The 26079-nt window shown below is 39.9% G+C and overlaps 2 protein-coding genes and 1 long non-coding RNA gene across 8 annotated transcripts in view; 1 reads left to right on the top strand and 2 right to left on the bottom strand.

Moving 5' to 3' along the window:
• Window positions 1-478: 478 nt before the first annotated feature.
• Window positions 479-8309, bottom strand: LOC146439614 (uncharacterized). Its single transcript, XR_014850854.1, has 3 exons — window positions 8004-8309; window positions 7281-7431; window positions 479-2902 (listed from the first exon to the last, which is right to left on the bottom strand). It is a non-coding gene; the product is annotated as an uncharacterized LOC146439614 (long non-coding RNA).
• Window positions 8310-8421: 112 nt separating this feature from the next.
• PIGM (phosphatidylinositol glycan anchor biosynthesis class M) lies at window positions 8422-18466 on the bottom strand. Of its 6 annotated transcripts, XM_085055571.1 has the most exons (3): window positions 16461-18466; window positions 13585-13690; window positions 8422-8845 (listed from the first exon to the last, which is right to left on the bottom strand). In XM_085055571.1, exon 1 carries the CDS (start codon window positions 18309-18311, stop codon window positions 17058-17060), a length of 1254 nt encoding a protein of 417 aa, XP_084911697.1. In that variant the 5' UTR covers window positions 18312-18466; the 3' UTR covers window positions 8422-8845; window positions 13585-13690; window positions 16461-17057. The 6 variants fall into 6 exon arrangements, with proteins under 6 accessions (XP_084911697.1, XP_084911692.1, XP_084911693.1 ...); XM_085055566.1 differs by having other exon boundaries at window positions 13519-18466; XM_085055567.1 differs by having other exon boundaries at window positions 8422-8840; window positions 13519-18466.
• A 226-nt stretch (window positions 18467-18692) lies between these two features.
• RGS7 (regulator of G protein signaling 7) overlaps window positions 18693-26079 on the top strand; it is a 267321-nt gene continuing 259934 nt past the window's right edge. Inside the window, exons 1-2 of the mRNA XM_085055563.1 lie at window positions 18693-18968; window positions 20268-20358. The gene's annotated coding sequence lies outside the window, so the exon portion shown is untranslated. The remainder of the gene's footprint in view (window positions 18969-20267; window positions 20359-26079) is intronic.

Genomic DNA, 26079 nt, shown 5'->3' with positions numbered 1-26079 from the left:
AAGTTGTTAAACTGGTGACCATGCATGAATCTCACAGAAGTGACAGCACCAACTCCTCTGTGCTTTTCTTATATAGCAGAGCTAAAAATAGCTAATATTATATTGGCATGAGATTTTATAAGACTGTCTGTGTTTCCCTGATGACAAAGAAATGACCGAGCAATGTCCATGCCAGTGCCAGATCAGGGTATGGTATGGACGAAATTACATCAAGAAGAACAAGAAATGATAGGGAGCCTTTCAACAGAATCATCCAAGGAGATTTCACTGGGGAGAGCAGGAGACTGAGTGCTTACTGTGAGGCTAGGAGCAGCAGGAGACAGCGTGCAATCAGTGTTCTATAGTGAGAGCAGGCATGTCCCCTTCTTCCCCCCCTCTTCTTTCCCTTCATATGACAGAGCTAAGGTATTTATTTTTTTTTAATCTGAATTCTGAATCAGATATCCAAAAGACTATGATTTCAACGTCAATGACTATATTCAGAGAGCACTAATGATCACTCTCACTATCTCGCCTTTATTCCTTCTCCCCCACAACACTCCAAACAAATCTCAAGACATATCTTTTCTTCTGGTTTCACTCTAGAATCAAAATCTCCTCATTTGTCATCAAACAGAATTATCACATTCTGGCCTATGCCAGTGAGAATGAAAATGTGAATAAGATCTGTGTAACCTCAATGTAAAATTGTTTTTCAAGGAACAATTCAGGAGTATGAGGACTGAGAGAAGTAGTAAAAATGACTCACAGTCAGGAAAGAAAGGGCTCCTCTCTGACCAGAATTACATCTCTGCACCCTTTGTCTTCAAAAGAGTTTCCCAAGATAGGCTGGGAAAAGTTCTGACCCAGGCAGGCTTTCCATCAAGTGAAATCTGCTAAGAGACGTGTCTAATAGATCGACCATGCAAAAGTGCTTCATGATTGCTATTGCTTTTCTAGCCCACAGTCATGAGTAATTTCTTATTTCCTTCCTCCTTTCTTCCACAGGATGTTACAAGGCAGAGCAGATTGCCAAGAGAGCAAATGAAGGGATGGCACCAAGAGCAGCTGTCAAGTTTGGATTCCTTAGATAGGAACAGGCTGATCAACAGCAAAGCCCACAGAAATATTTGGCTTTGAGTAATTTTCTCAAGCACTATGGGGAACAGAAAAAGGGAGGGGGATAGTAATGAGAGAGAGATTATTTTTCTGACTGTTTAATTTTGCTCTACATGTTCATCTTTAATTTGGAGTTTTTCATGCACTTAACATAAAGAAGTCTAATGTGATAAATATAAATCAAATATTTACCAAATACTGAAGGGATATTGCTCAAACTGAGAAGACCACTGCATCATACCAAAGCCATAACTATCTTTTGTAGTTTGAATATGCAGTTAACTCAAAACGAGAATTATTCCCATGCCAGATTAAGGCAGGGGTGTACAAAGATTCAAGCAGCCTCTTCATTATGGAAATTTTGCTTCTTGGTTCAGGACTGGCCTTCCTAATTTTTTTGGGTGAGCTTCATCATAATGATTTGTTCATTCCTTTCAGCTTTTACCTAGGGTATCTGTTTTGTATATTTAAAGGGTCGCAAGAGATTAGTGTGGTCTTGTTGTTGCCGTTGTTTGTCTGGCACACAGTTCAGTACAGACAGAAGAGACACTTTCAATGATCTTTCTAACAGCAGTATAAGTTGTTTCGGTGCTTGTGTGACACTAAGCATGTGCAATGGCAACCTTCCAGTTTTTGAAGGAGCTGGCAGCTAGTATAGCTCCTTAATAGAACAGCATCATATTTCTCTTTCAGATTTGCAGTTTCTGAATGTCACTCTTTTATTGTTGATTTATAGAGATCTTTTCTTGCCAGACCCAACCAGAGCAGTAGATAAATGAAATAGATATTATATACTCCAAAAATAATGCTTTTCCCCTTGATTGAATCAAAAATTATGGGAAAGCACTGTCAATTTTGTCTCCTTTAAACCATTTTATAAAGTAAATTAAATGGTTGGATCCCTTTGAAAGACAAGTCTTCTAATTTTACACAGAACATTGCACAGTGCTCTGAAGGATAAGGATGAATAGTTGCTAATTTACAAACACTCTTCACCACATATTTAACTCCTGTAAAAGATTGCCACCTCACCACCTAATTTGATAAATTTGAACAAATAACGCATCTGTACTGTTCACCGAAAGGTATGCTTCAGATTTCTCTTCTAACATTTCACTTGAACACTCTAATGTGTTCAAGTGAAACGTTAGATTATTAGATTATTATTAGATTTTTTTCCTACATAAAGTGGGAAAAAAAAAATCTAATAATAACAGTATTGCAAATGAGATTTTAATTGGACAGGGCCAGGAAAATCAGTTAGTCGCCTAGCAGTCTTACCCGTGTTACTTCTCATGAAGAGACAGAGTTTGATGGTCACTCTTAAAAAAAATCAGTATTTGAGAGGTAAAGTTTCAAATTTAGAGAAAAGCAGTACTGGGGTTTCTGCATATTTAATACAGAAGTGGCCCTTAATATTGGTGCAAACATTAAGGAGTTTTGGAGTCTTCCCAGGCTCCTGGGCTGCAGGTGAGAAATCTCCAGGTCTGCATGAGTCACTGTGGTCAGCGTCACACAATCTGCACTGGCTGTGTTAATAAATAACCCCCAGTTCTCTGCTTGGCTTGTTCAATTAATAGAGCTGCCAGTGATGCTCAGCAGATTTGTAGCTTTCATGATCATTCAGGTCTCAGTTGACCTGAAAGCTTCACCTGTGCCCCAACAGCATCTATTTTGCCAGAAAGAGGGATGTTGCAGTTGCATCACATTTGTTTGCCCTGCCCACTTGCAGGGCTTCAGCTCCTCAGGTGAACAGGAGCCCGAGTCTGTTGCAGTTAAGATTTCTGCTGTCTCCTGATTTGACCTATGTGGAAAATGCAGGGAAAAAATATCCCTTAGTGCCATGTAAAGACTAAGCCATGGGAATTGCAGCAGCATCTGAACTTTGCTGCCTTGATAGAAGCATGCCTAGAAGGGTTGTCAGGACACCTGAGCCTTGGATTTCTGGGAGAGTGTTAAATGTTTGGGAAGCGCTGACATATTTTGGGGGGATCTGTTTCATGTTAGTATGTGGCCAAATATTTTTTAAGAATACCTCTTATCTCTATAGCCATGCTGCTTACCATTAAGGAGAGCATCAAGGAAAAACAACCTTTTACACAATGCTCTTGAATGTTTTTAACATCTACTGGAAATGAATTAAAAAAAAAAAAAAAAAAGGGTAGATGCCAACTACTTAAAACATACCAGCTAAAGCTGATTTCATATTTCAAGCATATTCCAAAAGCTAGCCCAAGGTAGGAAAGGGCTTGGAAGAATGTGCAGTAGCTAGAATTTTCCAATATCTTTGTATTTTTTTTTTAGAGGCAGAAATTAGGTAGCACTCAAATTTAAAGAAGGAGGTAGATATGTGCTAGCATCCTCCAGGGACTTTTAAGGTGTTATAGATGGAAGTTTTACATTTACATAATGTAAGTAATGTCTTGAGAACCATATGCAGAACATTGCAAGAAAGGAAAAACCTGCTGGTTTACACAGAACTACAAGCATGATAATTTTTTTCTGAAATAAAAGTGTAGAGCCCATAGCCAGTTCGTGAAACAGATTCATACTCTAAGGAGCTGCTGCAGCAGGAACATTCTGGCCAGGACTGTGCTGTTGTCTTACAGGCACAACAGTCCTGTACAAATGTAATTTGGTCATTCACAGACAGGTATCATCCTCATGCAATGAACAGATCAGGCTGTAGTTTGCGATTATCTTGTTTGAAATGAACGAATTACAAATAATTCTTTAGACAGTCGTTTTTCTTTTCCCCATCAAGAAAAGCTGGGTTTTTTCTGTACTGAAGAGGAGGTTTGAATTTTTCAGACAAGAATTGTGAAGTCACTCAACTTGGCTCAATTGTCTTGCAATGTTACAGCCATTAGCTATTAGTTTTAATGCACTGTGTGCCCACTCTGTGCACAGCAGCCTTGAGTGCAAGCAGAGAAAATGGCCACTTAGACATTTGTGCCCTCAGACTGTGTTCCACAGACAGAGATCTTGTCCACAGTTGGACCTGGCTCCTTTCCAAGCAAATGAAAAGGACAAAGCAGGGGTCCCTCTCATGATGTGACCCTTCATTTTTTCCCAACATGTTGAACGCTATTTCTACCTTCTACAGAATATCTACATCAAGTAAAGACTAGAATATGAGGCTTTCATTGAGTCACTGTATGGTAAATACACCAAATATTTATTGTAATAAATGGCTTTGTAAGGCCAGAAAAACATTTTTACAAGTATTATATCTTTTAGCCACAATTCATACTATTGAACAATTCTTCTACAATTCTACCTACAGATAAAATTCTGTAGGTAGTATTGAAGTTTCACAGTAAGTGATCTGATTTAAAGGAAGCAGAATGGTTGTTGAGGCCTAAAGATGGTTAATTTAGATGCAGAGCTTAGTTCGAGCTTGAATTTAAAGATGTAAACAGCATAATTGCCAGTGTGACATAAACCCATATATAATTAATGGATATGATATTTTAAGAAGTACTTTTGGATAAGAAGTGTGTTTTCAGAAAAGCAGAAGTACAGAGCAGCAGTGAATGTCTTTCCACTCTGGTGCACTACAACACTATTATAATTTCCTGCAGCTTTTTAATGAAATTCAACTGCATTAAATACTGTAACTATTTGTGTGTTTGATTAAATTTATAAATAGACCATCAGAAAATAAAATTACAGGATATAATGAGGAACACAACAAAACTGAAAAGATGAAGGACCTTTTAGAATGAATAACAATACATTGTAATGGATGAAGTAAAAATAAAAGTGAAAACAAGGAATTGGTAAAACTCCTCCTCAGAGGCACTTGATTACCATTTCTCTTTCTAAATGGCTGCTGAGTAAAAAGCTCAAGTGGTGGGTTTGCCATATCACAGGTTTGTTTATTTTTCTCTGTATTCTGGTTAGCTGCAATACTTGTAATCCTATTTTTCTGGCAATAATAATGCATTCAGTGTGCCTTTTCAGATGGGAATCTCTATCCCTTGGTTAGCTTTTGTAGTTCTGTGGTCAACTGGCAACACAAGCAGTGACATGACCACTGTGCCATGGCAATCAGAAAGGGAAGGTAGGAACTAATAAAATATTGCTCCATCCCCAGTACTTGTGAGAAAATATTTGCTATTTACTGTCTGTGTGGGTTTTAAGTAGAATACCCAAATAGGAAGCCATGGAACTTCCCCAAGATGTAATAAAGAAGTAACTCTGTAATTAAATTAAATTAAAAGAAATTTAGCAGCTTGTCAGAAGATTGTCAGAAGTAGATTGGAACAGATGTTTTTGTCCAGAAAAAAAAGACTTAAAGTTTGTTTTCTTTTCTGCTTATCTGTATGTTCTTATTTCCTTTTCTTTTGTTTTTTTTTTATATGTCAAATGGCCAATCCAGGAAAGCCAAAACTGAAAAGGGAACATTAGAAAACATATTTTGTTTCAAGAAGGTAAAAGGAATTGGAATTTTTGACTGATGATTTCCAGAATGACTGTGTCTACTATCAATTTCATGTTTTGCTTTGTTTTTTTAAATTGATGAAAATCTTGAGGCTCTTCTGTATTTTCTGCTTAATTCTTGCAGTAATAGATATTCAGCTGGAAACACAAAGCTGTCAAAATGTAGCCACTGAAGTTTTCTTTACTCAGTTGCTATTGGTCTATATTGAACTACCACTTTCCTCCTACAGGGAGAGAGGAAGTTGCCCCTCACGCTGACACACAGCAAAAACATCCTGAAAAATGTATTTGCACTGTGATGCAAACCAACACACAGTAGAGTGGCGACAGCTGGAGGAACTCACTTCGCTACTGCTCTGAACTAAATTACAAATGATGACATGCTTTAACAACTTGACTTAGGTCTGGTCACACCTTGTCATGGAATTTCTGTTCATGGCAGCTTGTTCTAGAGGCTTTATTAGGAGACAAATCACAAATACAGCATTTAGCATATGGTTGGGGTGATATCCTATGTTGCTATCAATTCTTTCTCACCTACTCTAGCAGCATAAAGGGCATTTTAGTGGCTGTAATGCTTTTGGAAGGTGTTTGGTCAGCAGTACTAGAGTCTGGGTTTTCACAGGTCTCGGGAAGGTTTGCACATTACACGTGTTACTGGTAAGTCCCTGAAGATAGAAGGATCACTTCTTGTGAAAAGGGATAGTTCACATTCCTGGTGCATCAAATTTTGACTTGTCAGTACTGCACAAAACCAGTTTAATTTATCTCAAGTATCTGACAATATATTTTTGTGTTTATTTGGGAAATAAATGCACATATTATTTGTATAAACTACTGAAAAGCTACCAGATTAAAATTACTTGCTGTCCCATGCAACTGACTGATACTGATGATATAGGTGTGACAGCTTTTAGATACCAACCTCTTTCCCATCTGCTCTCCCAGAAAAGAAAAAACCCTGCATTTGCTTTGAAAGCAGCTCTGCCATATGGCAGCATAGAACCTATTTAAATTCTCATGGCTAAAGTACATCCTTTAGTTTTCATGAGTGTTCTTGAAACTGCTTTGCAGAAATCTGTCAATGGAATAACATCTGTAATGCCCGTGTAAATGTGTGTCATGTGGGTTTTTTTTAATATTCTGACCCTCTTCTTCTCTAACAGATACTTCTTTCTTATTCATTCACCAAACACACATAAGATTACATGTTCTCATGAATATATTTGACCTTTAAGCTGCTGAGCACTATGCATGCTCAGTGACTAATGCATCATGACTCCCTTGATTTGGCCTGCATCAGAGCACTGGAAATAATTCTAACACCTTAGCTTGACAAGAAGTAATTGCACTAGTATATCAGTTTTTGAAAATACACTTTAATTTATGTCCAAATAATGCTCAAATTTCAAGCAGCTAAGTCCCCAGCTGAGACCTCCTATTTAGACAGAATGCCGGCTACTAATCAGCACTAAGGATCAAATTGTAATTTTCCAGACTGCTAAATTAATATGGTGTTAGCCTTGATGAATTGTAACAAAAATATATTTTTGCATGAACTGCAAATTGTCTGTAATGCATCTGCAAGAAAACTTCACTTCTTCTTCTGCACAGGCCTAGGCAAAGCCAAAAGTATGTGGGTGTGAAGCAAAGAGGCAAAAGTGCAGCAAATCTCAGTGTTAACTAGTGGCTTTAAAGAAGGCATTTCCAAACATCTTGTGAGCAACACTGCTTACCTTTGATGTCTCTTGCTGGTCTTCTAACCTGAATGTGAAAAACGGGTTGAGGTGGCTCTCAGAAGTGCAGAACAATCTCTGCTCCCGTTGTGATGAAAGAGTCAAGTGTGGCACCCATGTGCTGTCAGAGGTGGCCTGCCTGCAGGAAATGCTAGAAAATGTGCTAGTATGAGAATAATTAAATGAACAAATCTGGTTTAGACAAAAGCAGAAACATTCCCAACAGTAGTCTAGATTGCAAAAAGGAAGCTTTCAAAAGCTTCTGCCTTCTTTGAATTCTCAGGGGATCAGTGCAAAATCAGAAGCAACAAATGACAGAGAAATAGAGGGCAATCTTTCGCACTGGGTTAACATTAGCCACCAGTTTCAAAGACCCCAGGATCCCAACTACACAGAGTCACTGGATGTAAGACACGGGACTTAGATGGGAGTTTTGTCACAGTGAAGAATTGCCTTAGTGGCTGTGGTCACACAAGTAACATATGAGCAGTTCTGAGCTATCCCACATATAGTGAAGTTTCTTTTAACTCTTACATTCAAAACACTGGGAACACAAGGGAATTCCTTTTGTCCAAAGTCACATTTCAACAGCATGCTTGGCTGCTCTCACAGGGAAGTGATGGGGAGCAGGAGGCTAAAATTTGACTGCTGCTTTCCCTGCGAGACAGCAGATGCCATGCTGAGGTTAGAGGGAAGGAGTGCAACAAGGCACACACACAATACCTGGAGGAAATGTCTCTGAGGAGCCTGGACCTACTTAAGACAGCTGCCACAAGCCCAGGTGTGACCAGACATCCAGCTTCTCCAGCACAACAGCTGTTTCCAGCCTGGCTTGAATTTCTGAGGTAAAACTATTTCTCAAGCATGGGTCAGTCCAGGCCAGGCATCATTGGCTATGCTTGGTATGCTGCCTTTTCCTCTTTTCTTAAATTGTATTTTAGATGGCACATCTGCCAAACACTGCATGCCTTATCAACTGCAGTAGCCTGTAGAAAGGGTTCACTGATAAAAAAAACCACTTATTTTCTTCAGCCAAAACTATTTTTACTTACCTACAGGATAAACTAATCATCCTAAATAGCATTAAATACCATTCCAGGGCTAAAGGTAAACTATTATTAAAACAGAAGACAACTTCAGCTAAGGGCTAGATCTTAATTTTATTTTGCAATTACACAAGTCATTATTAGTACAGGTAACTGGAGTTGTGCCAATTTATGTGTTTCTCCCTCACAATCCCCAACTTTCTTTTCCCCATTGTATTGAAAACATGCGAAGTCCCAAAAAAGCTGTGGTTTCCTCTTGGGAGAGAAGGCAGCCAAGCTCCAGGGATTTGGTATGCTTGAATTAACCTGACCTAGTAAGCTGTCTCGATCTACCTGTTTTTTAATTACCTGTCCAGCTAAATAAACCTCTTCTTGATCACACAGATCTGCTTTGTCAGCTTTGATTTCCCTTTTCTCCCCTTCTCACCTATCAATCTGTTACCAGCTGCTGTCATCTGTGAAATCCCAGTGAAACAAGTTGCAGTTGTGGTTTACTGCCACAATCTGGTAGCATCTGTGCTGGAAGAGAAAAAGCAAGCAGATAGCACCTTCAGTGTTCTGTGTCTCCAACATTAGAAGATTTATTTCCCATTTTCATTACTAATTAATCTGGAAAGGCCCAACTGTCATTTGGGGAGAGTTTAGAACTTTACTCCTTCCTTCTAGAGGGAGTTCAATACACACAAATCTACCCCTCTACTCTCATGTCTGACTGACATATCCCTGTAAACAAAATGGACCTCATCCTAGATCCTTAACAGATGTTTATCCAGTCAGGGTGGGCATGAAGTCCCTGAATTTGCTGCTGCACTATTACAGATGAAGATATATTTGGTTATATAGGGTGTATATATATATATATCTTTATGATACATCTGGATTTATGAGGAGATATATACAGTGATTGTATATATAGATTCAGGGAACATGTGGGTGACCTAAGAACTGTAGAAAAATCACTTCTGGCCATGCTATGGGGAAGTGTGCACCTGCATTCCCACCACCTGTATGGCCTCCAGCACTCAGAATGCACTTGTTCAGGAAGCTTACAAGGCTGATGCAAATGTAGAGCTCCCTGTAACTGCTTCTGGCACAGCAGATCTGGTTCAGATTTTAATTTGGTAGTCTGTATCTTATAACAAAAGCTTTGGAGAAAGATCAAGTGAAAGAAATCGTTTCACCTGTATATGAATGCAGAATTGTAATTTGCATTCATAGTGCTGCACAACTAGTAACTTTTTTTCTTGGATAACATCATACTATATTTTTTATGAATATACAGATACAGTTCCTGAGCCATTATCCCTAACATCTGAGGTAACTATTTATAACAGCTGCAGAGTTGTCTTCTATTTCATTTCCCCAATATATTTTCAATATGAATTTCCAATGCAATCTGAGCAGACCAGTAATAATAAAAACTTATTTAATTATGGTATCAGCTCACTATAATTTTTCTAAATTATTTTTCTAAATGGTCTAGCTTTTTATCATGAATTCTATTATCTACTTCCAGATCTTCATTTAGCTTCAGCAGTAATTCACCCTCTCCTAAAAATGCAATGCTGGAATGCACATAAGAGCCTAACACATCCCACAAAAAAAAAGTTTAAATATATGAAAAAAAAAAAAAAGCATGTTGAATATTTTTAAATCAAAATGTCTTTAGTTAAGTGTTTACAGTTTACTGCCAGTAAGACTTGTAATTGTTTCAAACAAGACTGCAATCACTTATGGCAGCATGTTACAGAAATAGATTAGGAAACATCTTGGTTCAAATAAGGTGTCAGTTAAATGTATCAAGCCATCACAAGAGGCAAAGGCGAACAGCTCAGCAAGCTGCAATCACTTCTTAATGATAAATTAGTGGCAGAGGCAAGGCAACAGTCAAGGTCTCTGGGGCCTCACTTTTTGCCCTGGTTTCTTGATCATTTTGCTCCATCCTGCATATGTAAGTTTTGGTCCTGACCATGCAGATTTCTTTCCAGTGAACAAACAACATTTGGTTCACTTTGAACAACAAACTTTCTTATACTTAATCAACCAGTTTATTAGAGCATGAAGGAAAATTGGTCATGACTTCAGTTCCTGTACTGCTGGAATTAACAAGCTGGCTGATGCCAGCACTAAACTTGGAAGTGCTAATGGTAATTAAAATCTATTTTCAAACACATCTGACAGTTTTAAGGTGAAGTACTTGTTATTCTTGTGAATTTCCAGACTGCATATAAAAAACCAAAGTGCTACTTTCTTTAGGAAGGTGTCAGCTGTGGGAATGACATAATTAGTTATTAATTAATTATTAATTCTCTCTGATATAGCATTTGTTCTCTTCTAGTGAGTTTATGGCTGCATGTGTCCTCCAAAGTCTTTGAGTAAGGAAAGCTTGAAACTGTAATTTACAAGCATTGCTATTTTTAGTTACCCTGTTTTACACACACACACATATATATGTATATTTCTCAGAAATATATGACAAAATAGTGCTAATATATATAGAATATATATTGAATATATTGAATAGTGCTAATAATATATCAGTAGCTTTATTATCATTTGGCAAAAGTCCATGTAGCCCAACCAGTCAATTTTTGCTCAGGTGCATTTGGGTAAAATACTTCGTATTAACAAAGTACTCTAACACCTAGCTCAAACAGGACTGTGCTCTTCTAAAAGGTAATCTTAATTATTCAACATATTCACACTATACAAGGTAGAAAATAAGGGGAGGATAATCATACTTTGTTTTCCACTTCATTTTCTAAGCCTGCTTCCTGGCTAATTCAATCCATTGGATCAGTGGGAGGGATATGGGATAGATTAAAAAAATGTTGACTGTCAGATCACCAGGGGATTTGAATTAATGTTCTTTTGCACAGAGTGGAAGCATATGGGCCACAGAGTGCAGCTCTCCTTGGAAAATTACTGTCAAAACAGTACCATCTCTATTAACACAGCTGCTGACTTGTGAAGCAGGAATCAGATTTTACTTGAGTTAACCTTCAAAAAGCAGTTTCAGAGTAACTGCTTACTAATAACCTCTTGCTACACCAACAATACTGTCTAATAATAGCTTATGCAGGTCACACTTGTACAACTCCACAAATGCTACTGTAGGATATAACATTCTATAGATCCCCCTATGATAATGTGAAGGAAGGAAAGCTATACTCATCCACCCTGACAATTGCTATCAAGATCCCATTTTCCTCCTGTAAAATGGGAAAGCACTTTTGATCTAATGTCCTTCATATAAATAATGGGAATTTCACAGTATGGGCTTACTGCTCAATTTGCCTGCATTTCATCTGATTTCCAAGGCTGAAGTTCTCTCTTTGTAGCTAATCAGATACAGGCATTTCCTTTAGACATTTCTCCCACAGATGTTCTAGCTGGCTTCCCCACCAATTTCCATGAAAAGTAGGGAAGATCTCTCATATGTAATTTTTTTATGTGCAAGCTATGAAATGTTTTATCTGCAGAGATTGTTAATGTCTGACAGCTAAACTCTAAGAAGAGATTGCAGCTAAAGCTTTACCTACACATTAGGTAAGACTGCACCCCTATAAGCAACCTCTTTTCTGCAGAAACACCTACCCCTCTCAGCATGTACCAGAAAGGAGTCATGAAGAATTCTGCCCAAAGTATTATCAACTTATACCATTAAAAAATTACAAAATTTGGTCTTCTTCACCATACTAATGAAAAAGAGACATACCAGCTATTAAAAATGCATGCAACAGTTGCATGGAGCTATTGCATCCATTTGTTAATGTCTTAATGTCACTGTTGAGCAGCTAGCAGAGTAATGAAAGCACCAGTTCTCAGTGGCAAGAAGGAATGACCTTTATTGTTTTGATTTCATCACATTTATAGAGTTCTCAAAAGTCACCCAGATTGGTCAGTCAGAAGCCTTCCCCCAGGCCTGATTGGCCAGGCCTGCACTGTCCAAGCTCTGGGACACTGTTCCAATGACATCCAAACTTTATCTTTATTTACAAAACACAAGAAAATTCTCATGGGAAAAACCTGTGCTAGCCACATTTTAACAGAAATATAATTTTAAAAAAACCCTCAAAACAATGTTACTGCATCATTAAGAGAAGTTTTTATCTTTTTGATACTTCTACTGGTACAAAATGTGTTCCTGACCTCATTCATCATGCATAAGACTGAAACAAGTCTCCTCCACAAATGTGACTATAGTGCTGATTTTTATAATGAAGAACATCGGGATACTGGTGGAATGTGCACCTTCAAATATATAATTAGTTCATTCTTTATTGTGTCTATTACACCTCAAGATGCCTGCAGCACATGCTTTTATGTTCCATATGCATTAAAATTTATGTAATTCATTTGAGATTTTGGGGGGATCTGTTTCCTCTTAGTATGTGGCCAAATATTTTTTAAGAATTTTTAGAGATTCTAAATGCTAAATGTAAGAAATATCTAAGGAACCTGTTTTACAGAGGGTAGCTCTGAAAAATGTTACTCAAAGGTGTATTGACTGGGATTTTTGCTTCTGCATGTGCAGGTAAATGTTTGGGTTTGTGAATATAGTGCACATAAATATGCTCTTAAGCAAGAGAATAACTTGAGCGGTTGGGTTTCAGACTGAGTAAAGAGTTTGTCCTAAATTCAGGGTAATCCTATTCTATAATGCTGTTATCACTAGGAAATGCATTCTGCAGCTGTCTCTGGCAAATGTATGAGGAATACCTCACATATTTTGAGGTTCCCTGTGTTTGCTGTGTATTTCTGCAGCCCTTTTTAAAACAGATGACTCATTCTTCTGAGATAAAAAAAGCAAACCATTTGCTCATAATTTACTCTCTTTTAACATTTACTTTCTCTAACAACATTATGAAAAATGTTGGGAGTTTCCCCTTGCTGTTAAATATAAAAGCTTCATTGTTTCTTTGAAAAAGATAACTGATGAGCTCAGTTTAGCACACCTAATTGCTCTCTTTACTATTACAGCAGTCAATACAATGCAAGAAACACACACACAAGCAAGTTACTTAATAAGGACGAAGTACATTGTGTCATAGATGGTAATTCAGCATCCTCACACTAAAACTGAATGCAATATTTACTATTATATTTTTGTTTACCCTGTTATTTGAGCAGTTGCATTTATAAATTTTAAAGCAAATAATTTTTAAATGCTGAGCTTTTCCTGAAGTCACCTGAGAGTCCAGTCATGAGTCTTTGGACAATAGGCTACAGTGTAACAAGCAAGGCAAAAATGTTACTTTTCTTGATTCTTCTTTTCCCTTCTTCTTTCACATCCTGTACTTTGCGCTTAAGGGCTGGTTTCAGTGCAACATAAAAAATTTCTGCAGATGAGACACATTCAACCTTTAAAACAAAAGTAGTTGGCATTACAGTTTTGCAGCCCCTGAAAAGGAAAGAACGCAACATTCAGACACTTCAGTTCCTAATTACCAGATGATAAAGGGACATAAAGTTGTTAAGCAAAATAATCTGAACAGCATCAGAAGCAATAAATGTTCCATAAGAAATGAATTTGGTAAATTTTAGGGGCATTGTAAATATTCACCACAACTTGTTCAAGAATTGTAACTTGTTTGGTACTTGACTAAAGTATTTTAACCCTTTTTTAAAAATGAATTAAGTTATTCAATTCCATTTAGGTACAAAATTGTTTTTTAAAAGCAATTTGAAAGATCTAAACTCTCAAATACATTTTTGTCTGTCTCGGTTGGTTCATTTCTCTTATCTAGCTTTTTATGAGTCACTTGAATTACTTCTACATCCCAAACACATTTAGGTGATTTAGAAAACAACTGTAAAAAGAGGGACTCATCCTGGGTTATTAAAATGACTGTATATATAGGCTTTTATAAAAGCCTTTTTATAACTTGCTTATGCATGGCTTTCTCAAATCATCACTGCAGGACTGGTACTGATCTGCAAAGGGAAGATACCCTTCAGTTCAGCTTCAGAATTTGTATTGTCAAAAATGATGAAAAATTACTGAAAAATTTGCCTTCTCAAAATGATTTAGCTATTAACAAATCAAGAATGTATTTTTCATAAGGAAATTACTTCTTACCGAAAAAACATTACAATTCTGTCAAGAATACAGTAACTTAAAATACTGGTTTTTGTGAAAGGTTTTTGAGGTTAGAAATGCCTTTTGGCTTACATTCGCTTTCTTTGCCAACAGGAAGGGAAAAACAGAGGTGTGGAAATGCCTGCAAACAGCGTAAGTAAGTGTTAAAGAGATATAGAACATTGCTCTGGGGGAAGAAAACATGCCTTTCGCAACAGAAAAAGGTGTCATGGATAATGGAAGATCAGTAGCAAAGGAAAATCAGCCATTGCCTGGACATCAGGATGGGGTGAGGAGAAGTATTGGCAGAGAAGAGCCTCCTCGGTGGCTCTTTCTGCTCAGTGGCTCCTCTTTCTGCTGAAACTGGGTATGTCCAACTCTACCTTGTAAAATAAAGCCACATGGGATGCTTTCCCTTCACACACTCACAGCACAAGCAAAATGTTTTGTTGATAAATATAAAATTAAACTGTATGCAAGTGGCTTATGCCGCCAGTTTTTTGACTGATACACCTCTAGACAAGGCTGGTGCTATAAAACTTTCCTCATGCCAGACAAAGCCAGGGGAAAGAAATCAGTACCACATCTGTTAAGATCTGCCCCAAAAAACCAAGATGGTCAAAAGAATATCCATTGCCTTACCCAATTTCTAGATTTACAAAGAAGAAGCTGTCAGGATCTTCACAACTTGAAGGCGAGTGACAGTGCAGATGGCAGAGAAAAGCTTTCCAGTGGGGGAGCAGAAGCACCCCCTGACACTCTGACCACAGAAATCACAGGGAAATTGTTCTTGCTTCACATCAGAATGTGTCCTAACACATCAGAATTGCCAAATTGGGCCAGAGTGGTGTAAGGACATGGTCACACTCCTGATAACATGCCTTTGGCTCTGGGCTGCGGGGGCTCAGGGGCTTCCTTGCCTTTCATGTAACCACCTCAGTGGGGCTGAGAAGCAGTGGGAAAAGTTCACAGCCCAAAATACTGTAATTGCATCTCACAAGTTAGCACTACAACTAGGAAAAGAAACCCTGTATGAGGGACAGCTGGGAGTCACTGCAGTCCTGAGGAAGAAGGCTGCCTCAGGAGACTGCAGGGTTCAGAGAGGCAGCATGGCAAATCCACTTGGCCACATCCTTTCCCAATGACACCACCAGGAATTCCATGAGGTGGTTGAAGCTATTTTGCCTTGAAGCCCTGCTCTGTGTTACACACTAGGGGTTTCACTTTCACATTGGATGTAACTAAAAGCTGAGGCAAATATGAAAATTCTTGTATTTAGGATACACCTATTTAAACTAGGTTTTATTGAAATATATTGTCATTTCCACCTCTGTCAAAGGATGTGTACATCAGACCTCTGGTGGGATGTTCTTGAGAGCAGTAATTCCAAAATGGCTCTGCTCTCCTCTCACTGTCACCCAACACTCAATTCCACATCTTCTTGTCTCCTCTGGGAATAAATGTGTTTTGACAAGTTGTACAACTTCCTATTTCAAAACTTCCCTTTTCTTCTGGCAACTGCTTCATTTCCTCAACTCCTTTCATTTTTTCATTTATTTTTTAATAGCAGAGAAAGAGAACCACTGAGAAACTGCATTTTCAATTACTGTTTTGGTATAAAGTCTAATGCTTTTGGGACACAAGTGCCATTCTAGCTGTACTTTGACACTCTGTATTTGCTACTGTTAACATCCACCATAACTGTATACTAACTGAAATTTAAGGCAGTGGTCTCTTTTCTAGATCATGGCAGCAAGAAACAAGTATTTAAGCTTTATACATCTTTGTGATCCAAGACAGATATCTGGGAAATTTTTCCTCCATGGTAAGGGGAATAAATCTATTCAAAAATTCAAACAGAACAGAATATGCAAAAATAAGTGAAAGAATGGCATATCTGAATTCTAAAATAAATTAAAAGTCTCAAGAAGTTAATGACATAGAGACCAGATACAGGCCACAAATGCTGCATAGCTAAAATGTTACTGTGGAAACAAAAAATAACCCACAGTGTACATATTGAGCGATTGCCTTGCAAAACACCCCACTGACCTGTTGGAATGTACAAAACTGTCAAATGCCAATACACCTTTATAATCTTCTGTGTTATTCTAGACAAAGGCCAAGGTCCTCAACAAGCAGACTAGTGCTGAGCATCAGAAAAAAGGTGCAAGGGCTACTCCATGAGGGAGTTTGAGCAGGAAGTGAGGGTGACCCCAGCACAAGGGTCAAAGAGCAGGACACAGTCACACTTATCTCTGGAAATGGCAAGTGAAGACAGTCAATGGAGGTGGGTGAAGCCCATTCATCAGAGCCCCAAACATGGTTAAGTGATGAACGGGTCCAGCGTGCTTCCAGGAATTCCAGTCAGGAGTGGGAGGACACAGAGCTGGAGGCAGTGCTGGAGAGAAATTTGCAATGCAGTTTCAAACCCCACTCAGGAGACAGGTACACCTGCTGACACTGCTCAGGGCAGCACTGGGGCTGCTCAGGGTAACCGAGGCAGGTGTTCTCACGGCCCTGAAACAGTAATATTTACATACAATGTGATTTAGTACAACTTAAGTGCATTTCTGTTAAACAAAGTGCTGGTGATATGTGATGCCTTATCAAGGACAGTAGGGTTGTTTCTGGATTTTGGTCAGTTTATTACCATTGTTTCAGTTTTTTTGCAACTTGTGCTTCTCTTTGATAATGTGAAATAATTTGTACAATTATGAGACTATTAATTAAAAGGAAAAGCAAGCCTGCCAACCATATAAATAAGAAAGTGTTATATCCTTTGAACTCCAGAAAGTATGCAGGAGTAAGCCACAGGCCTTGTCCAATGAACCACAGAATGAGAAGCAGCACACCACGACACCAGGACATCTTAATACTAGGCATTATGAGGGGCAAAAGGCAGAGATACCAGACAAAGTACTGGGATGTGCACACTTTGTTAAAAGTCACAAAAATAGCGGTGTGTAGGAAACAACTGAAGGCAAGATCTCTGTAGAACGCTATGGACACAACCAGGAGCAAAAGAAGCTGGGGCAGGAAAGCTGCGAGCCCAAGGGCAAAACTCCATTTGCTCTCTGCTGTCAAGTACAACATGTAGAAATAGGGAGAGAAGTTATGACGGATATCCCTCCTGGTCAGGTGATAGAGGTAGGCATGCTCCAAGAACTCCCAGCCATAGATGTGATAAAATGCCACAGTCAAGGCAGCCAGCACGGATCCGGCAACCGTCCCAAAGAGCAGCACGTCGCGGTTCAGCATCCTTACAAAAAGGTGCCAAAGGCGCGCCATAAATGTGAACTCTGCGGTTTTGCCAGCGCCCGCGTCCAGCGCCCCTTCCCCGCGGCAGCGCCCGGCGCGCAGGTGGAGCGCTATGGGCAGCGCGTAGGTCAGGGGATAGATTTTCATGTGCACGGCCAGCCCGTAGCACAGCGCGGCCTTGCCCACGCTGCCCGCCTCCAGCCAGTGCAGCGTGGCGAGCACCAGCAGCGCCACCAGCGCCTCCGCGTTGCCCCGGCTGGACACGGCCATGGGCAGCGGGTTCAGGAGCCAGGCGGCGGCGCAGCACCCGCAGGCGAGGCCGGCCGCGGCCCCTCGGCGCCGCAGGGCCCGGTAGGCGACCACGGCAGCCGCCAGGTCCCCGGCCACGAAGAGGAGCTTCCCGAAGGCCTCGGCGAGGAACACGTTGGGCGTCAGGAGCCAGGCCAGAAGCGGCGTGTAGCGGTACGTGGCCCGCCCGTAGGGCGAGCGCCCCTCGGTCACCAGCCGCGCCGCGTCCGTGAACACCCGGTAGTCGACGTCGGTGTAGCGCACCCGCATGGCGCGGTCCTGGTGCAGCCCGTACAGCACCAGCGCCAGCCTCGCCAGCAGCCCCGCCAGCAGCGCCGCGCCCGCCGCCGCCATCCCTTCCGCGCGGGGCGGGGGCAGTGCGGGAGCGGGGGAATGCGGGAACGGGAGCAATGCGGGAGCGGCAGGAATGCGGGAGCCGGGGCACTTGGCTCCCGGAGCAGGGGGCGCGGGCGGCCGCGCTCCGTGCGGCTTCCGCCCGTGGGCGCGGGGAAGAGGCGGCCCCGCGCATGCGCCGTGCCCCGGGCGGGGCGGCTGCTCTGGGCGGCCCGGAGCGCTCCCCGGCCCGCGCAGAGAGCGGGGCAGGCCCGGGCACGGCTGGGATGGGCTGGGCTGGGCTGGGCTGGGCTGGGCTGGGCTGGGCTGGGCTGGGCTGGGCAGGGCAGGGCAGGCCTGGGCACGCCCGGGCACGGCTGGGCTGGGCTGGGGTGCGGTCGCTGCGGGCTCCGTGCGGGGCCATGGGCGGCCGTGCCTTCCCTCGGGCTGGGAGCCTGCCAGGGAATGGGCACTGCTGTCAGGGCAGGGCTGCGGGGCGTCGCCACCCGAGCTGCCACCGCCGCTGCCCCCTCACGCTCCCGGGGGCTCCACGGGCACAGAGGCGGCAGATGCAATAGTAGTTAAGTAAGAAGGAGAAGGAAAAATAGCATCTATTATTTACCTTCCGCTAGTGGCTGTGTTTTGCCTGGATGTGTGAGCTGTCTCTAGAGCACTTAGGTGAGCTTCCTTCCACAGCAAATTGCTCCTTTAGTTAGGTCAGAAACACTGATTCCTGAGTTTTAAGGAACTAGAGAAGGTTACTTAAAAGTCAGGAATTAATTCTACTCTATTTTGAGGGCCTGTTTTGTATGTCTCTCAAATAGTTTTCCTGTCTGGATATTTGCCGTCTCACATTTGAATTGTGGCTGATTGAAAGCAGACATTTATTACTTACCACTATTGCGGCTTTCATGTTAGAACTTAGAGGGGATTTTCTTAGAGACGTGTTATTAATCGAAAGTATGCAATTGATTGTTTAGTATTTAATTGCAGCCACATTATTTTTGCTGAGTGGTTTCATTTGGGAACATTTTGGAGCGGCAGTGTTGCTGGCTCGCATCGCCTACAGGAAAGAATCTGCTTTTTCTCAGTTCTGGGGACACCCATCAGAGAGCTGGGAACAGATCTTTTGCATTTGGCAGCGACATCTTGGAGGGTAGCCTAACTGGTAGGATATTCAGCGGACAAAAGATATTTCTGTTTGTGTGCACACAGTCGTTCATTTTTATCTGTTAAAGCTGTTGTACTATGTATAAGAGTGCAATGGGGTATAGTCTGAGGTATCCAATGGGACAAGCACAGTAACTAACCAACCCCAGTTTTTCTTCTGTCAGATATTTACATATTTTACACTAAACTGGGCATCTTCAATAGGAAAGCTCAGGGGGTTCTCCATTAGCTCACCATATGATATCATTAAGTCCTAAAACTGATGGTTGGGAAGGGGCATGAGGGTGGTTGTTGATCCTTTGTAAATAATTGCTTACTCACTACTGCTGGTCTACTTTAGAATAGGAAATATTAGTAACATTTTATTTTTTCTTTTATGTATTTTGTACTATAATGGTTGGGGTACTTTTAAAAATGCTTCCATCACTGTATATCCATTGTTGTGCCCAAGATTTTCTCTGGAAATGCTAGGGGGTAAGATACCGAATAAAATTACAGGGACTGAAATAACTTAAAAGTATATAAGTAGATATTACTTATTTTTTTGTTTGTAAAGGTTTGCAGGAACTGTTCTTGCTATCTGCCAGCTTTCTCCCAGGATCGTTTGCTGTTTTGTTGCTTCCTTGGATGGAACATGTTTTATTATTTCAGACCCTTTGAAGAAGCTGTTCACAGTCAGATCCGAACACGTTGCAGTTTATTTGCTTAAGTGTCCAAGTTTAGTGATATTGGTGAAATAATACTAGTTTAATAAATAAACTTAAGAGTATGCCATTGTCTCATGGTTTTCTTTTCTTTTTCTGACAGTTTTCAGACAAATCTTTTATCTGAAGTTAACAGAAGTTATTAAGCTGTCGGTAGTGACTGTTTATCAGGATTCTAAAGAGGAGAAAAGAAGGTAATTTAATTCTAAAGGGTCATGAAGTTAATAAAACAGAAAATCTGCCTTAGCTATTGTTGCATATACTGTGACTGTATGACATTGCCTGAGCTGGAAAAAGAATTGATTTTCCTTATCAATAATTTAACATCTTCAAAATATGCTTGAAGCTCTTTGGGGAATTAAGGTTTGGCTCAAAAATGCATTTGCCTTCAGATTTGGTACCAGCTTGCTTAACCTGATTTGTCATGTACTGTAGACTTTAATGGAGGAAGGAAGACAGTCTTATTAAAGTTATAAATCTGTTGTTCCTGTAAAAAGCTGCTTTTATTTATATAAGTCACCAGGAGCCACTTTTAGAAAATGCGAGGAGATAAAAACTAATAGAACTGCTGCGACTGAAGCTGATTGATTCCAGAGCACATGAAGGTACGAACAGCATGAAGAAAAGTGTTATTTTATGTATAACAGTGCATAAAATATTAACTAAATAGGAATACATATATACATGAATATTCACATGGGCATAAAGGTTTTTTTTCACTACCTGCCAGGCATTTTGTTAGCATGGTCTCTAAGATGGACCATCGTAGAAACTGAGGTCACTTCTAAACGTGCTTTGTTGCCTACTTGTGATGAGGTATTATAAATCTGATCTCAAATATTAATTTCTCACATCATCTGTAATAGAGACTACTTCACCAGCACCAGGATGTGCATTCCATAAACTATCTTGTATGACCAGCCACTGCTTAAGATTTACACAGCAGTAGTAGCATTAAAAGGACAATGAAACTGGGGCCTTGTTATGCCAAGTGTTCTAAAGCCTAATGGAAGTTTTAACCATCTGAAGACCAAGGTGCAACTGGAGGGTGGCAGCTGGAGTGAGGGGGAAGCAGTGCCATGCTGGTTCCTGCTCAGCTAGGGGCAAACCTCATGTTTGGTCAGGCTTGCCTTTTAGGGGTTTGCTATCCACACTGAGGTGGAAAGCTTTGTTTTGAGAAAGGTTAAGCCGAGGCTACTGTCATTAACAAAGATGAACATTTGGCTGAAACCTAGATCTGATGGGTACAGTAGGGATAAATATTAAGTTTGAGAACTTGGAGGAGAATTAAGAGGCTATGAAGGCTGACAAATAGAAGATGATTCTGGTGAACTAACATAAGGAAGACATCGTGATTGGTAGCAGCGCAAGGAAAGAAAGAAGTGCTGAGTTGCGGTGGTGAGAACCTTACTGAGATTCAGGTGGCCTGGGGGCTAGACAAGCTTGAATATCTGAAAAATCGTGGAAGACAGAGCAGTAAAAGGCTTTGTAGGAGTTGCAGGATACTTCCATGTGCTGTATTTTAGGTCATTCTACAGAGATCTCAGGGTGAGGTATTTCTCGTGCAAGTCTCTTCTAACCTAATCATTAATGACTAGCTATACTTTCAGGCTTTGTTGCTGTGAGATAAAATTTGATCATAAGGATTGCACATTTTTCTGTAAGTTGTCATATTTTATGTATGCAGTGACACAAATCCATATGTGTAAAATATGGCATGAAAGCTGAGTCTTTCAGGAGGTAAGGAAGACACTGGGCAGGAGCTGGTATTTGGTCTTCAGACTTCTGAAAGGGGAGACTGCTGTGCTCTAATGTATTAGAGTTCCCTTTTAACTCTCTTGGGTTTTGAACTCAGAATGTTTCCTTACGTGAGAAATACTGCCTAATACTACCTGTAATTGTAAACTGACAGTAAATTTTTGATAATATGATAAGTGCAATCTGTTTCATGCAGCACATGAAATTCCGTAGAAAAAGTGGCTAACAATTTTGTTAGGTATTTTGGGCTTGATAAAACGAATTGGTTTTGCAAATAGGATTGATGCCTTTCAAATATTTGTAGAGTGTTGAATTTTAGATATTATTAGCAAAAGAGAAGTATAGTTAAGATTATGTAAGGAACTATTAATTTCTGCTTTAATACATGAGTGAGTAATACAGTGGGGTTTGCAAAAATAAGATAAAAACACATTAGAACTGTTCACAGAAGAAAATCACCATTATAAATAAAAGGCCACCACTCTCCTTTAAGCTTTTCCTGTTAAAGTGTTTTCTTAAAACTGCTTGATAAATCTATATCCTTATGCACATGTTATGCTATAAATGTGGCTATTTGGAGAATGTGATTGGAGTTGTAAAGGGATTTTTTTTCACCACATGATTTTGCACAGTATGCTCTCAAGTGGTGTTGGCAGAGTTCTGCTTGCAGTGGTTATGCTGATTGTATGTCAGTGTATTAGGTAAAATTCTAGCCCTCCAGGGAATATAAGTACTGGATAAAAATAAATCTGTAGGGAAACCTGTTAAATTTACCATTAGAAAGAGAAGAAAGTATTATGTCTGAGAAAACACATGTAGCAGCTAGAATAAGTCCACTGAAGTATGATGCTGGCCTAGGGGGAATTGCAAAGAATATGGCCTGTTTTGCTTTAAGGCCATGTTGAATCTAAAGTATGATGTGGTAAAAAGGAGTTGCTTGCATCTGAGATGGGCACTACCCAACTCTGACTGCATGACTTGCAATCCCAAACCCCTTTTTATATTACTTCCATAGCTTTTGCTAATGGTGCGGGCAGCCCAATGGATTAGGATTCCAGAAGTGGAAGCATACAACCAAGAATTGTGTTTAGTTTCCTTTACTTTTTATTTTTTTTCCCTATTAAATTCTGTTAATAAAATAATGGAGAGAGAGAACTGATGAGAACCCAGGCAAAAGAGAAACTGGAACCCAACAACAAATTACGGATTTAGGAGACTGAGGGTTCCTGGCACTGGACTGCTGATTTCTGACCATTGTGCAGAGCCCAATGGCACATCCAGAAAGCACCTGTAAGAGGCTAAATCTAATTGTGTTAGGCATCACTTCTTGCCAGCTTTTTAATGGATAAGTTAAGGAATAGGTACTGAGAACTGATAAAATCCTCTGTTAGAGAATTTTATAGACATGTATGTACATACTTGTATACTAAAGCTGTGTGTATAATACGTATTTACAATATATAAATTTGTTACATACATGTATTATGAGCATACTTAAGGTGTAATAGCTTTGTCTTTCTGAATGTTGGCACTTTTTAATCTCTTTTGATACCTTCTTCTATCTGAAATGTGGGGTAGTAGAGCTTGAGAATGTGAAATGTATGGGATTGTCTTCTGTTTGAGTAAGACTATTCATGACCACTTATATAAGGAGATTAGGTTATGCATGTCAGTGTCTGAGATGCTCTTTGCTCAAGAGCCATTACCCATCAGTGCAGCCAGCCATAAGTGTCCTAAACAGCATTCAGTCACTATACTTGATTTTTAAGTGATTAAGGGAAACATTTTGTGCATTTTTAATTTATAACCACTTACATTTTTTCCAATTCTTTGGAAGAGAAAAAGAGACAAAACTTGAAACAAAGCTGTTGCAGTCTTCTTATGCAATTTTACTTTTATCAAATATAAAGGACAGGTGTAGTTAGCAGCATGGTAGTGGGGGAACTGTATTTTCTAAGTCTAAATTAGACCGCCACCTTTGACAGTGGTGAGGCCTCACTAATGCCCAGTTCCTGAGATCATGTGGAGATACATGAATGAGACACAGAACTATTCAGAATCTCTACTGCTTGTTTTTTAGATTGTCAAGACATAAAGTATAGAAAGAAAAATCACATCAGCCTCTGCTACTGAGCTTGATTGTTTTGGAACACTACTTTTAGATTGGATGGGACATAGACATGAAAAGACACAAGAGGTACTTGTCAATAATTTGTTTAGAAAAAGGTCTGAATTACTTTGGTTCAGAGTGTGAAGTAATAAATAAGTTATTTAGGAGCAGAATTCTTGGCTGTAACTTGGATTCTGGAGGCTGTGGTTGAGGCCGGAAGTTTATCATCATCCCTTGAAACAACACCAGATGGCACTGGAATATGAACCACGGGAAGGAAACTTGGCCTCTTCTAGCTTAGTTGGGTTCCGTGTGATCCAAGAACATCAGAGTTTTGATCAAACCTTTTCCTGGGGAAGAAGCAGCCACAGCTTCTCGTAGTCTATTCCATCCTCTTCCTGGACTTCATTTGCTAGTTAAGACTGTTTGTGCTGTCATTTTTGCTGCTGCAGGGAAGTTCTGTTTTATTCAAATATATATTTTCATTAAATCGGTGTGAGTTTAATCTCCGAATGTTGTTCACTATTATGCTACTACAGTAGATGTAAAGAGACAAATACAGGTTTTATGGACTTACTGTGCCCAAAGTACAGGAATGCAGTTCTGGTTAATAAACCCTATTTTGTCTATCAGATCCATTTCCAGCCATCTGAATGTCTTTCTATGCTGTGCTCTCCTTACTTATTTCCTGGCTAAGAAGACTGAAATAAGAACTAGAATTATGCCAACACATAGTAAATAAAACACATTACTGTAAGGCACAGGATTGACAGCTGTAAAAGGCAAATCAAAAAGCATTGTAATTCTCTCTAATAAATAATATGTTCTGTGGAGAAGCGGTGAAATGGGATTTATTTGCTCCCATTATGGCAGGTTTGGCCAATATAAATAACTGTATAGCCACAGTGGACTTCTGTCTGGTGCTTGGTATGTTGTGCTTCAGTGTAACTAGAATAAGCAGTAAAATTGAGCATATAGGTTTGTTAAAAAGCATAGCTTATTATTAGCAAATTCTCATACCATTTCTTGAGTTTCTGATGCAAAAAGATGGCTGAAGGTGCTTGAAAGGGCTGCTTTACTCGTCTGCCAAGAAAATGTATTCAATCCTTCAGAGTGAGTAATAAGTCTTTTACGTGAGAGGTCAGACACCTGCCCTTGGAAAGGTTACATGGTATTTTCTTTATCCCTGGAGCTACTGTGCAGCATGGTTTTGTGAACTCTGGAGGGAGAAGAATTATAGGGGGAAAATCCAGCTCTTGTTTGGTGCTTGATCCAAACCACTGTGACAGTTTTTGTTGTTTTACTTTTTTTTTTTTTTTTTTTTTTAAACTTGGCTGTGAAAAAAGAACAAAATGAAACCAAAACGAAACCAAACCTAAACAAAAACCAAAAGTTTGTGGTTTGTGCAATTACACTGAATAACTGTTGGAAGTTCTGTCTGGCGACTTCCCAGAGGAGTTGAACTCTCAAGCGCTTCTGCAAGTTTTGGGAGAAAGATGACTGACTAAAAGAGATGATATTGCCCCTGCAAGATGAAGGACTGCAGCAAGAATTCAAGACACCAGGGAATGAATGTGTTCCTGAGCATCACTCCAAAATGTTGTCTTCAGAAATTACCTGTTCTTTCAGATGGCACAATGGTCCAAATGTGCTACATAGCTGTTGCATACCAGGCTTTGCTGTTCTCAGGCTGTGTTGTGTTTGCAGTCACGCACTGAGATAAGAACAAGTAACTGTAATTACAGACGTACTCTCAAACTAAATCTTGTGGAGTTGGCTGATAGGAACACTCAGTACTATTCTTGTCCCCTCTGTTTCTTATGCTTTTGTGCATCAGATGGATTTCCAAGGATGTAGTGGTGTTTTATTTACAACAGGTAGCAAAATGAGTTCCAAGTCTTTACCACAGATGGAGCAGTTATTTTATTTTACGTAGCACTAAAAGGTTTATAAATTTACACAATAAAATCAATGATGCAGTTTCCTGCTTTTGACTTCATGGTCAAAACTGATCAGTTGATTAGAGAAGTTAATATCTTAATTTCTT

The sequence above is a fragment of the Lichenostomus cassidix genome, chromosome 3, assembly GCF_008360975.1.
Source record: "Lichenostomus cassidix isolate B80296 chromosome 3, HeHo_3.0, whole genome shotgun sequence".
NCBI lineage: Eukaryota > Metazoa > Chordata > Aves > Passeriformes > Meliphagidae > Lichenostomus > Lichenostomus cassidix.
Note: the sequence above shows the minus strand (reverse complement) of the source record. Positions and strands in the feature narration are given on the sequence as shown.

Coding starts and splice junctions, on each gene's coding strand:
- PIGM (XM_085055566.1), bottom strand. CDS start 18,311: ATGGCGGCGGCGGGCGCGGCGCTGCTGGCGGGGCTGCTGGCGAGGCTG.